The 17,173-nt window shown below is 38.1% G+C and overlaps 1 protein-coding gene across 1 annotated transcript in view; it reads left to right on the forward strand.

The window, feature by feature from the left end:
• Nucleotides 1-17,173, forward strand: part of LOC106050514 (neuroendocrine convertase 2-like) — a 156,490-nt gene that overhangs the window by 108,337 nt on the left and 30,980 nt on the right. The window contains exons 6-8 of the mRNA XM_056024653.1: nucleotides 744-820; nucleotides 1,588-1,676; nucleotides 5,891-6,066. Of these exons, the coding sequence (XP_055880628.1) occupies nucleotides 744-820; nucleotides 1,588-1,676; nucleotides 5,891-6,066 (342 nt within the window). The remainder of the gene's footprint in view (nucleotides 1-743; nucleotides 821-1,587; nucleotides 1,677-5,890; nucleotides 6,067-17,173) is intronic.

The following is a 17,173-nucleotide window of genomic DNA, read 5'->3' on the forward strand; positions in this document are numbered from 1 at the left end:
TTGTGTGGTAGAGTTTATAGAGAGACGTTTTGTGTGGTAGAGTTTATAGAGAGACGTTTTGTGTGGTAGAGTTTATAGAGAGACATTTTGTGTGGTAGAGTTTATAGAGAGACGTTTTGTGTGGTAGAGTTTATAGAGAGATGTTTTGTGTGGTAGAGTTTATAGAGAGAGGTTTTGTGTGGTAGAGTTTATAGAGAGACGTTTTGTGTGGTAGAGTTTATAGAGAGACGTTTTGTGTGGTAGAGTTTATAGAGAGACGTTTTGTGTGGTAGAGTTTATAGAGAGAGGTTTTGTGTGGTAGAGTTTATAGAGAGACGTTTTGTGTGGTAGAGTTTATAGAGAGACATTTTGTGTGGTAGAGTTTATAGAGAGACATTTTGTGTGGTAGAGTTTATAGAGAGACATTTTGTGTGGTAGAGTTTATAGAGAAACGTTTTGTGTGGTAGACTTTATAGAGAGACGTTTTGTGTGGTAGAGTTTATAGAGAGACATTTTGTGTGGTAGAGTTTATAGAGAAACGTTTTGTGTGGTAGAGTTTATAGAGAGAGGTTTTGTGTCGTAGAGTTTATAGAGAGACGTTTTGTGTGGTAGAGTTTATAGAGAGACATTTTGTGTGGTAGAGTTTATAGAGAAACGTTTTGTGTGGTAGAGTTTATAGAGAGACGTTTTGTGTGGTAGAGTTTGACCAAGAAGTTGAACACTTCCAAAGGCTTCAATGTACTTCTCTGTGTTCTCTTTTGCAGCATGCTGACGCCAGTTATGATTTTAGCAGCAATGATCCTTATCCCTATCCCAGATATACAGACACGTGGTTTAACAGGTAAACATTGGCTATCCCTAACCTTTAAATAGAGACACTGGTCTTAGCTCAGTATTTTATATAGACCATCAACTAGTGAAGTGTTGCACAGTCAAACGCTAAAATACTTGACATATAAATTTATATTGACTCATAACTATTAAAGTTTTTCTCTGACAAACGCTAATACTTGACACACCAATCAGACTACATTATTTTGTGTAGTCTAATGTTTGAATACTTTCCCCTAAATTCAAATACATTCAAGCATTGAGTTTGAAATCATTATTTTTTATTATTTTTCAAGCAAAAACAAAATAAATTGTTAACAAAATATCCACTGAGAAATGTGTATTCACTTATACATAGTACTCACTCTAAAAGGAGCGTGCATTACGTGTCAATGCAATCAGGGCCGTCTACAGGCCGTCTCAGGGATGTTCTAGTTACACAGGAAACCTTTTCAAACTCGTGTCAATGTTGTGACGTTTGTAGCAAATGGTCTCTTTAATCTTACTTCTATACTCTAACTCTAGATAGTCAACTTAATTCCATACTCTAGACAAGTGTTTAAGCACAAGATTGAAACACTTAACTCCATACTCTAGACAGGTGTTTAAACACAAGATTGAAACAAACTGAACTCCATACTATAGACAGGTGTTTAAACACAAGATTGAAACAAACTTAACTCCATACTCTAGACAGGTGTTTAAACACAAGATTGAAACAAACTGAACTCTAGACAGATTGAAATATTGAAAGCAAATGTTAATGTTATGTTTCAGTCATGGCACGAGGTGTGCTGGTGAAGTAGCAGCTGCTAAAGACAATGGAGTCTGTGGTGTCGGTGTAGCCTTTGGCTCCAAAGTAGCAGGTGAGATTGTTTGATTATAAGTAGCAGGTGAGATTGTTTGATTATAAGTAGCAGGTGAGATTGTTTGATTATAAGTAGCAGGTGAGATTGTTTGATTATAAGTAGCAGGTGAGATTGTTTGATTATAAGTAGCAGGTGAGATTGTTTGATTATAAGTAGCAGGTGAGATTGTTTGATTATAAGTAGCAGGTGAGATTGTTTGATTATAAGTAGCAGGTGAGATTGTTTGATTATAAGTAGCAGGTGAGATTGTTTGATTATAAGTAGCAGGTGAGATTGTTTGATTATAAGTAGCAGGTGAGATTGTTTGATTATAAGTAGCAGGTGAGATTGTTTGATTATAAGTAGCAGGTGAGATTTTTTGATTATAAGTAGCAGGTGAGATTGTTTGATTATAAGTAGCAGGTGAGATTGTTTGATTATAAGTAGCAGGAGAGATTGTTTGATTATAAGTAGCAGGAGAGATTGTTTGATTATAAGTAGCAGGTGAGATTGTTTGATTATAAGTAGCAGGTGAGATTTTTTGATTATAAGTAGCAGGTGAGATTGTTTGATTATAAGTAGCAGGTGAGATTGTTTGATTATAAGTAGCAGGAGAGATTGTTTGATTATAAGTAGCAGGTGAGATTGTTTGATTATAAGTAGCAGGTGAGATTGTTTGATTATAAGTAGCAGGTGAGATTGTTTGATTATAAGTAGCAGGTGAGATTGTTTGATTATAAGTAGCAGGTGAGATTGTTTGATTATAAGTAGCAGGTGAGATTGTTTGATTATAAGTAGCAGGTGAGATTGTTTGATTATAAGTAGCAGGTGAGATTGTTTGATTATAAGTAGCAGGTGAGATTGTTTGATTATAAGTAGCAGGTGAGATTGTTTGATTATAAGTAGCAGGTGAGATTGTTTGATTATAAGGGCAGATGATTAAAAGTAGCTAGGAACAGCTGCTGACTTGGAAAAGTGGGGAGGAATTCGGTTACTCAAAGTGTGACAGCTCCTCCCCTACACCGAAAGTCAAGGGACAGATGAGGTGAGAGCGGCGGATATCAAGTGACTTTCAAAGTAGAAGAAGGAATTCGTAGGCTAGAAGTAGCAGGGGAGATAAGTTCATTATTATATGTAGCAGGAGAGATTGTTTGATTATAAGTAGAAGCAGAGATTATTTGATTATAAGTAGCAGGAGAGATTATTTGATTATAAGTAGCAGGAGAGATTATTTGATTATAAGTAGCAGGAGAGATTATTTGATTATAAGTAGCAGGAGAGATTATTTGATTATAAGTAGCAAGGAGATTATTTGATTATAAGTAGCAGGAGAGATTATTGATTATAAGTAGCAGGAGAGATTATTTGATTATAAATAAGAGATTATTTCATTATAAGTAGCAGGAGAGATTATTTGATTATAAATAGAAGCAGAGATTATTTCATTATAAGTAGCAAGAGAGATTGTTTGATTATAAATAGAAGCAGAGATTATTTCATTATAAGTAGCAGGAGAGATTGTTTGATTATAAGTAGCAGGAGAGATTATTTGATTATAAATAGAAGCAGAGATTATTTCATTATAAGTAGCAGGAGAGATTGTTTGATTATAAGTAGCAGGAGAGATTGTTTGATTATAAGTAGCAGGAGAGATTATTTGATTATAAGTAGCAGGAGAGATTATTTGATTATAAGTAGCAGGAGAGATTGTTTGATTATAAGTATCAGGAGAGATTATTTGATTAAAAGTAGCAGGAGAGATTGTTTGATTATAAGTAGCAGGAGAGATTATTTGATTATAAGTAGCAGGAGAGATTATTTGATTATAAGTAGCAGGAGAGATTATTGATTAAGAAGTAGTAGAGTGGTCACCTGTGTAATAGGTTTACAATAGTTCACATTGTTTCAAGAAGTTACTGTTGTCTAAAACTTAAGTGTATTAATCAAAACTTTCTGTTTTGTACGTCTGCATGACTTTGTTGAAAGAATCAGAGCTACATTAGACTTGGCTGGTTTGTATGTAAGCATGACTTTGTTGAAAGAATTAGAGCTTCATTAGACTTGGCTGGTTTGTATGTAAGCATGACTTTGTTGAAAGAATTAGAGCTACATTAGACTTGGCTGGTTTGTATGTCTGCATGACTTTGTTGAAAGAATCAGAGCTACATTAGACTTGGCTGGTTTGTATGTCTGCATGACTTTGTTGAAAGAATCAGAGCTACATTAGACTTGGCTGGTTTGTATGTCTGCATGACTTTGTTGAAAGAATCAGAGCTACATTAGACTTGGCTGGTTTGTATGTCTGCATGACTTTGTTGAATGAATTAGAGCTACATTAGACTTGGCTGGTTTGTATGTCTGCATGACTTTGTTGAAAGAATTAGAGCTACATTAGACTTGGCTGGTTTGTATGTCTGCATGACTTTGTTGAAAGAATTAGAGCTACATTAGACTTGGCTGGTTTGTATGTCTGCATGACTTTGTTGAAAGAATCAGAGCTACATTTGACTTGGCTGGTTTGTATGTCTGCATGACTTTGTTGAAAGAATTAGAGCTTCATTAGACTTGGCTGGTTTGTATGTCTGCATGACTTTGTTGAAAGAATTAGAGCTTCATTAGACTTGGCTGGTTTGTATGTCTGCATGACTTTGTTGAAAGAATCAGAGCTACATTAGACTTGGCTGGTTTGTATGTCTGCATGACTTTGTTGAAAGAATTAGAGCTTCATTAGACTTGGCTGGTTTGTATGTCTGCATGACTTTGTTGAAAGAATTAGAGCTTCATTAGACTTGGCTGGTTTGTATGTCTGCATGACTTTGTTGAAAGAATCAGAGCTACATTAGACTTGGCTGGTTTGTATGTCTGCATGACTTTGTTGAAAGAATTAGAGCTTCATTAGACTTGGCTGGTTTGTATGTCTGCATGACTTTGTTGAAAGAATTAGAGCTTCATTAGACTTGGCTGGACCGAGTCGCGTTCTAAAAATCCCAGGCTTTATCAAGATTTGAACTTGAGACTCCTCGTTGCGGACCCAAAAAGCTTAAAAAAAAGTGTTAATGGTATACTGACATTTGTGTTAAGTGATTTGATTGAATACATTCAGTGTGCTATGCAGAAATGAAACTTTCACATACTCAGTACTGTGCCAAAGTCAAATGATCCATCCATTATTTGACTATTATAAATCCATTTAAAAATGAAACAAGTTTTTATATCAATGTTTTGTAGAAGATGTTTTGTGGGAGTTGCAGTTTTGTGTGTATGTGTAAAGGTTGATTTTTTAGGCCATTCCGACCTAGAAAACAAAGCCATGTTTTTTTTCACGTTGTCACGTTACTTCCGTCGAACTGACTTCCGGTCTGATAGAAATCCTTTTCTAAGCATTAGATTAAATTTAAAGCCGTTGTATTGTCAGTTTATGATTCATTTGAATATTTTAGGAGCTTCAAAAGAGAACTGTTGCCTATAATATATGGCGTATCGGTAACAAGTGTATTGTGAGTTGGTATCACACGTGAACACTCTGACTTTCTACCAGAGTTTTTCCACTTCCCAAGTTGTTAATTTAATTTTGTGTTCTGTATTTGTAGCTCTCTATCTCTCTCACTCTCTCTCTCTCACACACAGAGAGAGAAAGTACCAAGTTGAGGGGGAAAAAAGATTGGAGAGAAAGCAAGAGAGAAAGAAATAGAGAAAAAAAGAAAAAGAAATATAATAAGAGAGAAAAAAAAAGTAAGAAATGGAAAGAAATAAAGAAAGAAAGAAAGAAAGAAATAAAGAAAGCCAATAAGAAAAAAAAAAGGAGTGATAACAAGAAAAAAAAAAGAAAGAAAAGCTACTAGAAAGAAAGGAAGAAAGAAAGGAAGAAAGTGACAGCTGGAACAGATTAGAACAATCTACCTGATGTCGACGGAAAGAGATGGTCATAAAAATGTGAATGAATTCCACTAGACATGTGATCTATAGGGCAGACGATGTCAAGGTCATCTGTTTCTGTGGTCTATTGTTAACTCTTTAACCTTAACAATTTGTGATGAATGTCTTATTGGTTTAACTCTTTCACCTTGCTTTAACCTCAACAAGTTTTGATGATTGTCTTTATTGCATTACCTTTTAAATCTCAACACTTTGTAATGAATGTATAATTGTTAACTCTTTCAATGTTAAAAAAAATAGTTCTCTATTTCCTGTCTGTATTTCAACTGAACATTACACTTCTATGTCTTTAATAGGTTTGCGTATGCTGGACCAACCCTTTATGACTGACCTAATTGAGGCCAACGCCATGGGCCATATGCCAAATGTCATTGACATCTACAGCGCATCTTGGGGTCCAACTGATGATGGTAAAACTGTTGACGGGCCGAGGAACCTGACGATGAGAGCTATTGTGAATGGTGTCAATAATGTGAGTAGATGTGTACGGGATACTATGTGTTTGTATGTGTGTGTTTTAGATTACATGAAGTGTATACAGCACTGTATGTGTGTGTGTGAGTGTGTTTGGTGTATGTGTGTGTGTGTTTTTTGTGTTTACATGTATTTATTACAAAGCTTATATCAACTCACTCTGTCTCTCTCGTAAATTGTTTGTACGCGTTATTTCTCCCACACTCAATCAAGAATCAAGTTGAAATATATTCATAATTATTTCTTGTACATGAAAAAAAAACAAGAATCAATAACAAAAAAAAAATAGTTAATTAACTATTGGTATCGAACAAGGGAAAAAAATTGTACTGGAAGATGTGGTGGTATTAGTTGAATTAGTTCCCTTGACGAGGCTTGACTTCAAGTCGTATACCTTGTGTTGAATGTGACGTCACTATCCAGGCGCTCTGCACAACGACACCACGTCTGTCCTTGGGATGCAATCCCACTTGCCAATAACCGCTCTTCAGGTCAAGGGTGGAAAAAATCTGTGACCCAGCAAGTGTGTCTAATGTGTCGTCAATTCTAGGAAGCGGATAACTGTCCTTGTGCGTGGCTTCATTCAATAATCTATAGTCGACACAAAATCGAGTGGATCCATCTTTCTTCTTTACTAAGACTATGGGTGAACACCACGGACTGTTGGATGGTTCAACAACCCCTTGCTGCCTCATATGTTCTATGATGTCCATAGCTTCTTTATGTTTTGCTAGCGGCAGGCGACGTGGTTGCTGTCGGATGGGCCTAGTGTTTCCTGTGTCTATTCGATGCTGGATCAGGTTTGTTCGCTCAGGAATTCGTGTTTGAACAACTGATTCCCAAGCTTGACTGTTATTTCAATCAGGCCTTTTATGGGCATCAGTTCTCCACTGGCTGTTCAGCGAGTAGGCTCTAACTGGCGTTGTCTTGCTATTGTCCACTTTATCCGACCGGATCACTGATCGTGAGGCACAAGTATCTAGGAGGAAGTGGTAGTTCTGACACCCAATTTTTCCGTTGACTTTGAGACTCTTACTCTGCCCTAGCACGGCGACCGGGATGACGGTTGCGGGGGCTCTTATTCTCTGTGTCGCCGGTTTCCGCTCCTTGAAGCCGGCGCCTGCAAAGTTTCCCTTGTAGCCCCGGAAACCGGTTCGTGCATACATTTCTGACCTGTGATGAGGCGTGGTCTGTCGAGATCTTCTAGTGCAGCTTCTTTGAATATGGCCAAGTTCACCACAATTCCAACATGGTACAGGGGCCCGAGGTTGGTCTTCTGGTATCTGGGTTGTTCGACGTTCGTCCAGTGCCTCTGTTACCCTTCTGACAAGTTGTGCAAATTCTTCCTCTTTGACGTCTAGCCTTCGACCTTGGTGAGCGCCCCCAGATGTGTCTTTGGAAGCTTCGTATGACAGAGCGTAAACTAGGGCTTCACTTGCCCTGCGTTTACCACTAACTCTTGTGGCTTTCTTCAACTCATGGTCTCGAAGCGCATCAATGAAGGCGTCTGTGATAATGACTTCCAGAAAATCTTGTGCGGCTGTTGGGTAGGCCAAATGTGCGAGGCGTTCAATGTCTGTCTCTAGTTCCTGTAGTGTCTCATCGGGGCGCTGTTGTCTGGTCTTTAGTTGCACACGATATACTTCTTGCAGATGTTCATCCCCGTATCGGAGTTCCATAGCCTGGACAAGGGCGGCGAAGTCTTGCTGGTTCGGTAGAGAGTGGAGTAATTCGGAGGCTTTTTCCTCTTAGGGATAACACAAGGGCAGTTGCTTTCTCCTCCTCACTGCTCCATTTGTTAACTTTGGCTGCTGCGTCAAATTGCTTCTTGTATACGGACCAGGACACGGAACCATCAAATACGGGTGGCTTCATTTTGCCGGAAACTTCGGGTACAAATGACGTCATATCTGCTTCCGGTACATTTGTGTGCTTACGTTGAACTTGTATCTTCATTTCGTCGATGGCCTTCTCCGCTGCGCCTACCCTCTGATTCACCTGTTCATCAATGGGGGGATATTCTCGGTCAGAGCCTGAATGTGCTGGTTCATAGCTAATAACTCGGTTTTGATTCCCGATTCCATGATATCTATCTTGGTGTCCATGGCATCTATCTTGTCATTGGTGTTTCCTAGCCCTGAGTTCAAATGTTCTCGCATTGAACCAATATTTTCGAGCACAGCTCCCATCTGTTCTTGCTGAGAACTTATCTTTTCAAGTACAGCTCCCATCTGTTGCTGCATAGCTCCCATCTGTTGTTGCATAGCTCCCATGTCTGGTAAGACTTCAAAAAGATAACTGTCCGGTTCTGCTTCTTCCTCCACCAGGTCCTCCCGAAGGCGTGCTTGTAATGTTTCCTTATTTCCACTTGTCTTCAGTCCTCGTTCACGGAGCTCTCGACTCAGTTCATTTACAAGTAGTTGGTCTAGTGTTTTCGTGGTAGCCATTACAGATCCCACTTCTGACACCAGTTGTAACGAATCTCACTATCCAGGCGCTCTGCAAAACGACACCACACACCACCAACTTGAAGAACTTGACAACTCAGGGCTCATAATAACGTAATGGTTTAATGCTCAATAAATAACAGTCAAAACTGTACAATTGGCAACACGTACACTGTACACATATCTTTCCGATAACACCGTATCGCCGTATCAACTCTTGCACTGTACTCTCTGCTTCGTCTCGGACTTGTACTGAGCAGTCGTACTCCATCCCCGGTCGGTAAGTTGTGACTCTTTATATAGGGTGCCCAATAGCCCCCCAGAACCGGATCGACACCGCTCGAACCTTCTGGGTGGTCACCCGACTATATTTGACGTGATTGGCCTGAGTAGTATTCACGACGCCGATCCTCCCCGAACCGTCATGTTGACACTCGTCTCGGCTGACCGTAGTAACTCGTCACGGTTGACCGCTCGTCTAGCGCTGGCCTGGGGCGATTTGCGTTGGCTGACTACACACACACCACTACCCCCATCTGCGTCACCACCATGTTTATTACAGTATTTAAAAAGTGATCACGGTAACATTGACATAGATACCCCCTTCAGACAGATTCTCAAAGTGTCAAACAAAAAAATAATTCTATAGTTTAACATATTAAAACAAAGATTTAAAAAAATAGAATTGGAGAAAGACAGAAAGAAGAAGTAGACAAATGTAAGCAGGAACTTAAAGAAAGAACACTAGATTGAATGGATCTTTCAATACATTGGATGAAATAGAATGATATAATGAAAGTAGGAATAAAAAGATGAATGAAAACATGAAAGAACAAAAAGAAACGAATGAAAAAAAAACAGAGAATGATGATAGAGCTGTTCCTGTGAGGAATGGAAAGAATCAAACGAATCATGTCATTGATAAACGCCTTGTCACATTCACTCGTCTGCTCAAGTCTAGGGGCAGTTGACCTCCTTTTGACCTTATCCGGGAAAACAATGCAGTTACAGTCAGATCAATATCATGATCTATCAATTATCTGATCTTAATTAACTTCTACACAAGAGATGGAGGGGGACATTCTTAAGCACTCACTCTTTTGGTTTAAACCCATGTAACGCTTAGGTTTAAACCCATGTAACGCTTAGGTTTAAACCCATGTAACGCTTAGGTTTAAATCCATATAAATCTTTTGGTTTAAATCCATATAAATCTTTTGGTTTAAATCCATATAAATCTTTTGGTTTAAATCCATATAAATCTTTTGGTTTAAGTCCATATAACTCTTTTGGTCTAAACACACAAACCGTTTTTTATTTAACTTCATATAAATCATGGTTTAAATCCTTATAATTTTTTGTTTAAATCCATTTAAATCGCTTTGTTTAAACTCAGATAAATCTTGGTTTAAGACAATATAAATTTCTTGGTTTAAACTCAGATAAATCTTGGTTTAAGACAATATAAATTTCTTGGTTTAAACTCATATAACTCTTGGTTTAAACCGATATAAATCTCTTGATTTAAACCCATATAAATCTCTTGATTTAAACCCATATAAATCTCTTGATTTAAACCCATATAAATTACTTGATTTAAACTCATATAAATCTCTTGATTTAAACCCATATAAATTACTTGATTTAAACTCATATAAATCTCTTGATTTAAACCCATATAAATTACTTGATTTAAACTCATATAAATCTCTTGATTTAAACCCATATAAATTACTTGATTTAAACTCATATAAATCTCTTGATTTAAACCCATATAAATTACTTGATTTAAACTCATATAAATCTCTTGATTTAAACCCATATAATTCTTGGTTTAAAGCGGCATGATGAAAGGCGCAACTATTTCAAACTAACAAGAAGGTGAAATAAAAACTGGTGTGGACCTAAATCTATGAAATTAGAAATATACTGCAACAAATTGTCCAAAGTGCTCCTTTTACCCTAGTGCTATTAGAGAGCAATAGAATGGGTTTCCGGAATCAGCCAGCTGAACCAACGACTTGACAGATTTAATCACTGATTAACATGCATGACTAAACTTCCCTAAACTTTGGTGTGTGTCTATGTAGAGTTGCTTCTGTGTGTGTGTCTAGGTAGAGTTACTTATTTGTGTGTGCGTGTTTATGCAGACTTACTGCTATGTCTGTGTTTAGGTAGACGTACTGCCGTTTGTGTACTTAGATCTACGTGTGAGTGAGTACATTTATTCTTGTGTGTTTTTACTTATTTGTGTGTGTGTTTATGTATACTTACTTCTGTTTCTCTGTATCCATATAAAGTTACTTCTGTGCTGTATGTGTGTGTGCCTGTTTTTGTCTATATGCGTGTATCTAGCAAGCGTTACTTCTCTCTGCGTGTGTTTACGTAGATCTACTTCTGCGTGTGTGTGTATGTCAAGGAAGAGTTTCATCTTCTTTCGAAAGGTTAACTGATGATGATGCTCAGGTTTCCATGGAGGTCCACCAAGTCATCACCAGAGGCCCACACTGTCAAGCAGCTCACTGCTCGCGTTCTTGTAGCCTCAATAGTGTAAGCGTATCGTATGTTTAAGTTGAGAGTTGGAGCCAGTGAGTCAGTGTGGTCCTGTAAGAAACTCTAGTACTATGGTAGAGAATAGCCTGCAGCTGAGCACATTTTGTTGTTAGAGTTGAGGTGGAAGGACTAATAGTTTAGTTCTACGAATGTTTGTTCTGCTTGAAGGAGACATTGACATCTTGTGGGGAGCATTGAATCTTACACGTACTTCTGCTTGAAGGAGACACTGATATCTTGTGGGGAGCATTGAATCTTACACGTACTTCTGCTTGAAGGAGACACTGACATCTTGTGGGGAACATTGAATCTTACACGTACTTCTGCTTGAAGGAGACATTGACATCTTGTGGGGAGCATTGAATCTTACACGTACTTCTGCTTGAAGGAGACATTGATATCTTGTGGGGAGCATTGAATCTTACACGTACTTCTGCTTGAAGGAGACATTGACATCTTGTGGGGAGCATTGAATCTTACACGTACTTCTGCTTGAAGGAGACATTGACATCTTGTGGGGAGCATTGAATCTTACACGTACTTCTGCTTGAAGGAGACATTGACATCTTGTGGGGAGCATTGAATCTTACACGTACTTCTGCTTGAAGGAGACACTGACATCTTGTGGGGAACATTGAATCTTACACGTACTTCTGCTTGAAGGAGACACTGACATCTTGTGGGGAGCATTGAATCTTACACGTACTTCTGCTTGAAGGAGACACTGACATCTTGTGGGGAGCATTGAATCTTACACGTACTTCTGCTTGAAGGAGACACTGATATCTTGTGGGGAGCATTGAATCTTACACGTACTTCTGCTTGAAGGAGACATTGACATCTTGTGGGGAGCATTGAATCTTACACGTACTTCTGCTTGAAGGAGACATTGACATCTTGTGGGGAGCATTGAATCTTACACGTACTTCTGCTTGAAGGAGACACTGACATCTTGTGGGGAGCATTGAATCTTACACGTACTTCTGCTTGAAGGAGACACTGACATCTTGTGGGGAACATTGAATCTTACACGCACTTCTGCTTGAAGGAGACATTGACATCTTGTGGGGAGCATTGAATCTTACACGTACTTCTGCTTGAAGGAGACATTGACATCTTGTGGGGAGCATTGAATCTTACACGTACTTCTGCTTGAAGGAGACACTGACATCTTGTGGGGAGCATTGAATCTTACACGTACTTCTGCTTGAGGGAGACATTGACATCTTGTGGGGAGCATTGAATCTTACACGTACTTCTGCTTGAAGGAGACATTGACATCTTGTGGGGAGCATTGAATCTTACACGTACTTCTGCTTGAAGGAGACACTGACATCTTGTGGGGAGCATTGAATCTTACACGTACTTCTGCTTGAAGGAGACACTGACATCTTGTGGGGAGCATTGAATCTTACACGTACTTCTGCTTGAGGGAGACACTGACATCTTGTGGGGAGCATTGAATCTTACACGTACTTCTGCTTGAAGGAGACACTGACATCTTGTGGGGAGCATTGAATCTTACACGTACTTCTGCTTGAAGGAGACACTGACATCTTGTGGGGAGCATTGAATCTTACACGTACTTCTGCTTGAGGGAGACACTGACATCTTGTGGGGAGCATTGAATCTTACACGTACTTCTGCTTGAAGGAGACACTGACATCTTGTGGGGAGCATTGAATCTTACACGTACTTCTGCTTGAAGGAAGCGGAACAAAGTTAGTGGGCATACAAAAATAATGAATAAATAAAGCTATAGCTATATTAAAATTTAAACAAGATGCTAGACTAATACCACTGGCGGATCCGGGGGGGGGGCGGTAGGGGCGATCGCCCCCCCCCCCCACTCGGCCGACCCCCCCCCCCGAAGGGGGGGGCGGACGAATTATAGTATAGAATTCACACAATTTGTATGCGAATTTATTACTTATGTTAATAATATATACTAATTATTTATATTTCAACCTATTTTTAGATTATTTCGCCTCCCCCCCCTTCTAGTATTTTGGCCGATTTGGTAGGGTCGGGAGGGGGCGATGGCATCAATCCGCCCCCCCCCCCCCCACCATAAACTTTCGAGTGGGGGGCGGTCCTATTTATTTGTAGAAATCACAGCTTGCTAACAGAATCAATTAAATATCTATATGATTAAAACTTGTTATTGGTATTTTAACCGGTCTTTATATAATTTCGTTCACCTATTGGCCGATTGGAAGGGGAAGAGCGAATACCTCCACCGCCCTTCCCATCTAAACCCTTTGAGTGGGGGGGGGCGGTCCTACTTTTATGGAGAAATCATAGTATGTGAACAAAATTAGTCGAATATCTATATAATATAAACAGGTGGAAGTGCGATACATGCAATCCCCTTCCCCCCATCGGACAAACCAATACTTTTTCTTTTTGTATTATAGTAAGAAATTACAAAATTTAAAAAATCTGTCACTAATATAATTTATATATGCTATAAAGTAAATTCTTATATCGAGTCGCCCAACCCTTATTCTTTAATGCAAAATGCAATCAATAGCAGAAATTATAAAAAGGAGCGAGAATTAATAGTTTTCATTTTACCGCCCTTCCCCTTTCCAGACAGAGTTTGTGTAATTTGACATGAATTTATCATAACTATTTTAAGAAAGACTTTGCTTTGGAAAAGTTATAATTCAAACGAAATTTTTCAATATAACAGTCACGGTTGAGATGAGTTCAAAAACCGGATAATCTTTTCATAGTCGACTTTTTCCAACCTTTACTCTATCTCATATTTTTCTAGTTAAATAAATTTAGGACTATAACTCACAATGTATGATAGAATTTCATTGAATATTATTAATCGAATTTTTTTTTTCGGCGGCGATCCTCAAAGCCTTAATCTAAATATGTGGGGTATCTAATCTTTTCAAAGAACAAATCGGTTTTATTTGCAATGTATTAAGGGACTATAAATTCATATTAGAATATTTTTCTCATTATTCAAAAGGCACTTTATAATAGAATGAATAATAAGCTGTAGGGCACGAGAATTCGTTACTGCAGTGAAAAATGCAAGAAAACGCTTTTGGCGTCGGGGCTTCGCCCCGAACCCCACTGATAAATAATGAGCTGAAGATGTCAGAAAAATGCGTTTCTGCAGTGAAAAATGCAAGAAAACGCTTTTGGCGTCGGGGCGAACCACTAATAAGTAATGAGCTGTAGATGTCAGGAGAAGGCGTTTCAACCGTGAAAAATGCAAGAAAACGCTTTTGGCGTCGGGGCGAATCCGAACCCCACTGATAAATAATGAGCTGTAGATGTCATAAGAATGCGTTTCTGCAGAGAAAAATGCAAGAAAACGCTTTTGGGCGTCGGGGCGAACCACTAATAAGTAATGAGCTGTAGATGTCAGGAGAAGGCGTTTCAGCCGTGAAAAATGCAAGAAAACGCTTTTGGCGTCGGGGCGAACCACTAATAAGTAATGAGCTGTAGATGTCAGGAGAAGGCGTTTCAGCCGTGAAAAATGCAAGAAAACGCTTTTGGCGTCGGGGCGAATCCGAACCCCACTGATAAATAATGAGCTGTAGATGTCAGAAGAATGCGTTTCTGCAGAGAAAAATGGAAGAAAACGCTTTTGGGCGTCGGGGCTTCGCCCCGAACCCCACTGAAGAAGCTTACAGCGCTCTCCCAGACCCCCAAGCTTGCAAGAGAAAGACTGTTTTTTTTTCTGTTTTTTCGTTGAAGATTGAGAAACAGTCTTATTTTATTCTCATATATCGAATATATATATATATATATATATATATAGATAGATAGATAGATAGATATAGATATATATATATATATATATATATATATATATATATATATATATATATATATATATATATATATATGCTGTACGCACGTTTATGCATGGGGTTAGGGTTTACTGGGCGTTAGGGTTAGGGTTTGGAAAAAAATCGCCCCCCCCCCCCTCAGTGACTAATACACTGCGTTACTTCTGAAAGCATTCTAAACCAACCACTAGGTTACATATGAAACTATTCTAAACCGACCCACTACGTTTTCATACGAAACTTTTCGAAACCGACCCACTGCTTTACAAATGAGACTATTCTAAGCCGGCTCATTGCGTTACATATGCATCTATTCTAAATCGACCGACTGTAATGTTTCAGTGTCTGAAAACCTGTACAACAGGCAACGCTTGAATGATGCAAGACTAAAATTCTAAAACCAGAAAAAAAAGTCACAGCTCAATTTATGTCAATTTTTTATTTATGTTTACAATTAAACAAAAACAAATTATAACTAAAAGAGTAACTAGTCGGCGCTTTTGCGACTCATTAAAACGCAAAAATTACTTTACACAAAGCTAAACCTGAAAATGCAGTAAAAAAAATTGACATGCATTTGACAACTATGAGAATTTTTTTTTTTAAGTAACAGATTTGGTAGCATGAAAATATAGTGTTCTAATATTTCCAACACATGCATGTACATTATAACTTTTTTTTTGCCTTATAAAGAGTATTTTTTAGTTTTTAAAATGGTTTATATAGATATTGCAGTGAGGCAAATGTGAGCATATAGTTATCCGTAAGATAGATTTTTTAAATAGTTTTTTTTTTATTTAGTAGTGACGTAAATTAGATGAATGTTTAGGCCAGTGCTAGTACATAGTACACAATTTTTGTTGTATTTTGTTAAGGCTCTGGTTATTTCCCTTGTGATCATGAAATCTATTTTTGTATCTTTTTGTAAAGCATTTGCTTTGTTTTTATACAAACACCAAGGCATAGAAACAAATTTTAATTATCTAGAGACGTTAAGACATGAATTATGAAGACCACAGCGCCTCTCTAATGAGACAGACTTTCTCACAGTCAATATCTCACACTTCAAGGGAGCCAATCAGCACTAGATTTCAAACTAATGGCATTCAAAGTGCCACGAGAGATGGACACATTGTCAGAAAAAAAACCGAAATAAAAAAAGGAGTGGATAACTTGAGAAACATCATGTCATTGCAAGTGACGTGTGCAAATCTTTGGCATTGCAAACGACGTGTGCAAACCTAGGTAAAGAAATGCGGCGTGTGCAAAACATCTACACTGGGTCTCAAATCAAGAAGGATATCTTTGAAACAATCATCAAAACCTTTAAAGTAATTTAAAATTTCTACCATATCAAAGCACATTATAACAATGAATTTGAATATCAAAGCAAATTTCAGCAATGGTTTTGAATATCAAAGTACATTACAGCATTGCATGGGCGTAGATAGGGGGGAGGGGGGTCGGACTTTAGTGACTGATTTCTTGCTGTGAATTTGTTTATTTTAGGTAGAATTTTAATACTAGACCATCACTTGCCCCCGCGCAGCCAGGGGAATTTAGCATGTAACCCCCCCCCCCCTCTTCTATAAAACAAAAGAAAAAATAATAATACAAACAACAATCCCCAAATTCCAAGAGCATTTACGATAAAACCCCCTCTTCATTATAAGACTATCCAAACATCAGTCACCTGATTCTATGAGCATAGCAAAGAAGGGCATTTTGTATTTAAACCCCCTCCAGCGGGGTTTGAAGCTAAAAAATACCTCTTCAATATAAAAAAAAGCAAATTATACACTCAAATTTCTATGAGCGTAGCCAAAGGGGTTTCGAGTTTAAACCCCCCTTCAGCGGGGTTTGAAGCTAAAAAATACCTCTTCAATATATAAAAAAAATGCAAATTACGCACTCAAAATGCCATGAGCCAAAGGATGTTTTGAGTTTAAACTCCCTTCCTCCAGAGGGCTTTTTTTAAGTTTAAAAAACCTCCAGATGCTTTTTGGGTTTAAAAAAAACCTACAGAGAATTTTGAGTTTGAAAACCTCTCTTTTCAATATTATTCTAAAGCAAACTATATGGCTTCCTTCATATAGTTTGCTTTAGAATAATATTGAAGAGATAGGTTTTCAAACTCAAAATTCCCTGTAGGGATTTTTTAAACAACTACAGTCACCATATTCTATGAGCGTAGCTAAGGTGGTTTTGAATTTGAGATTTTTTAGTTTAAAACCTCCGTCGCATGAGGTTTGCGGGACATGTTCTCCGACAAAATGAATTACGCATT

The sequence above is a fragment of the Biomphalaria glabrata genome, chromosome 3, assembly GCF_947242115.1.
Source record: "Biomphalaria glabrata chromosome 3, xgBioGlab47.1, whole genome shotgun sequence".
NCBI lineage: Eukaryota > Metazoa > Mollusca > Gastropoda > Planorbidae > Biomphalaria > Biomphalaria glabrata.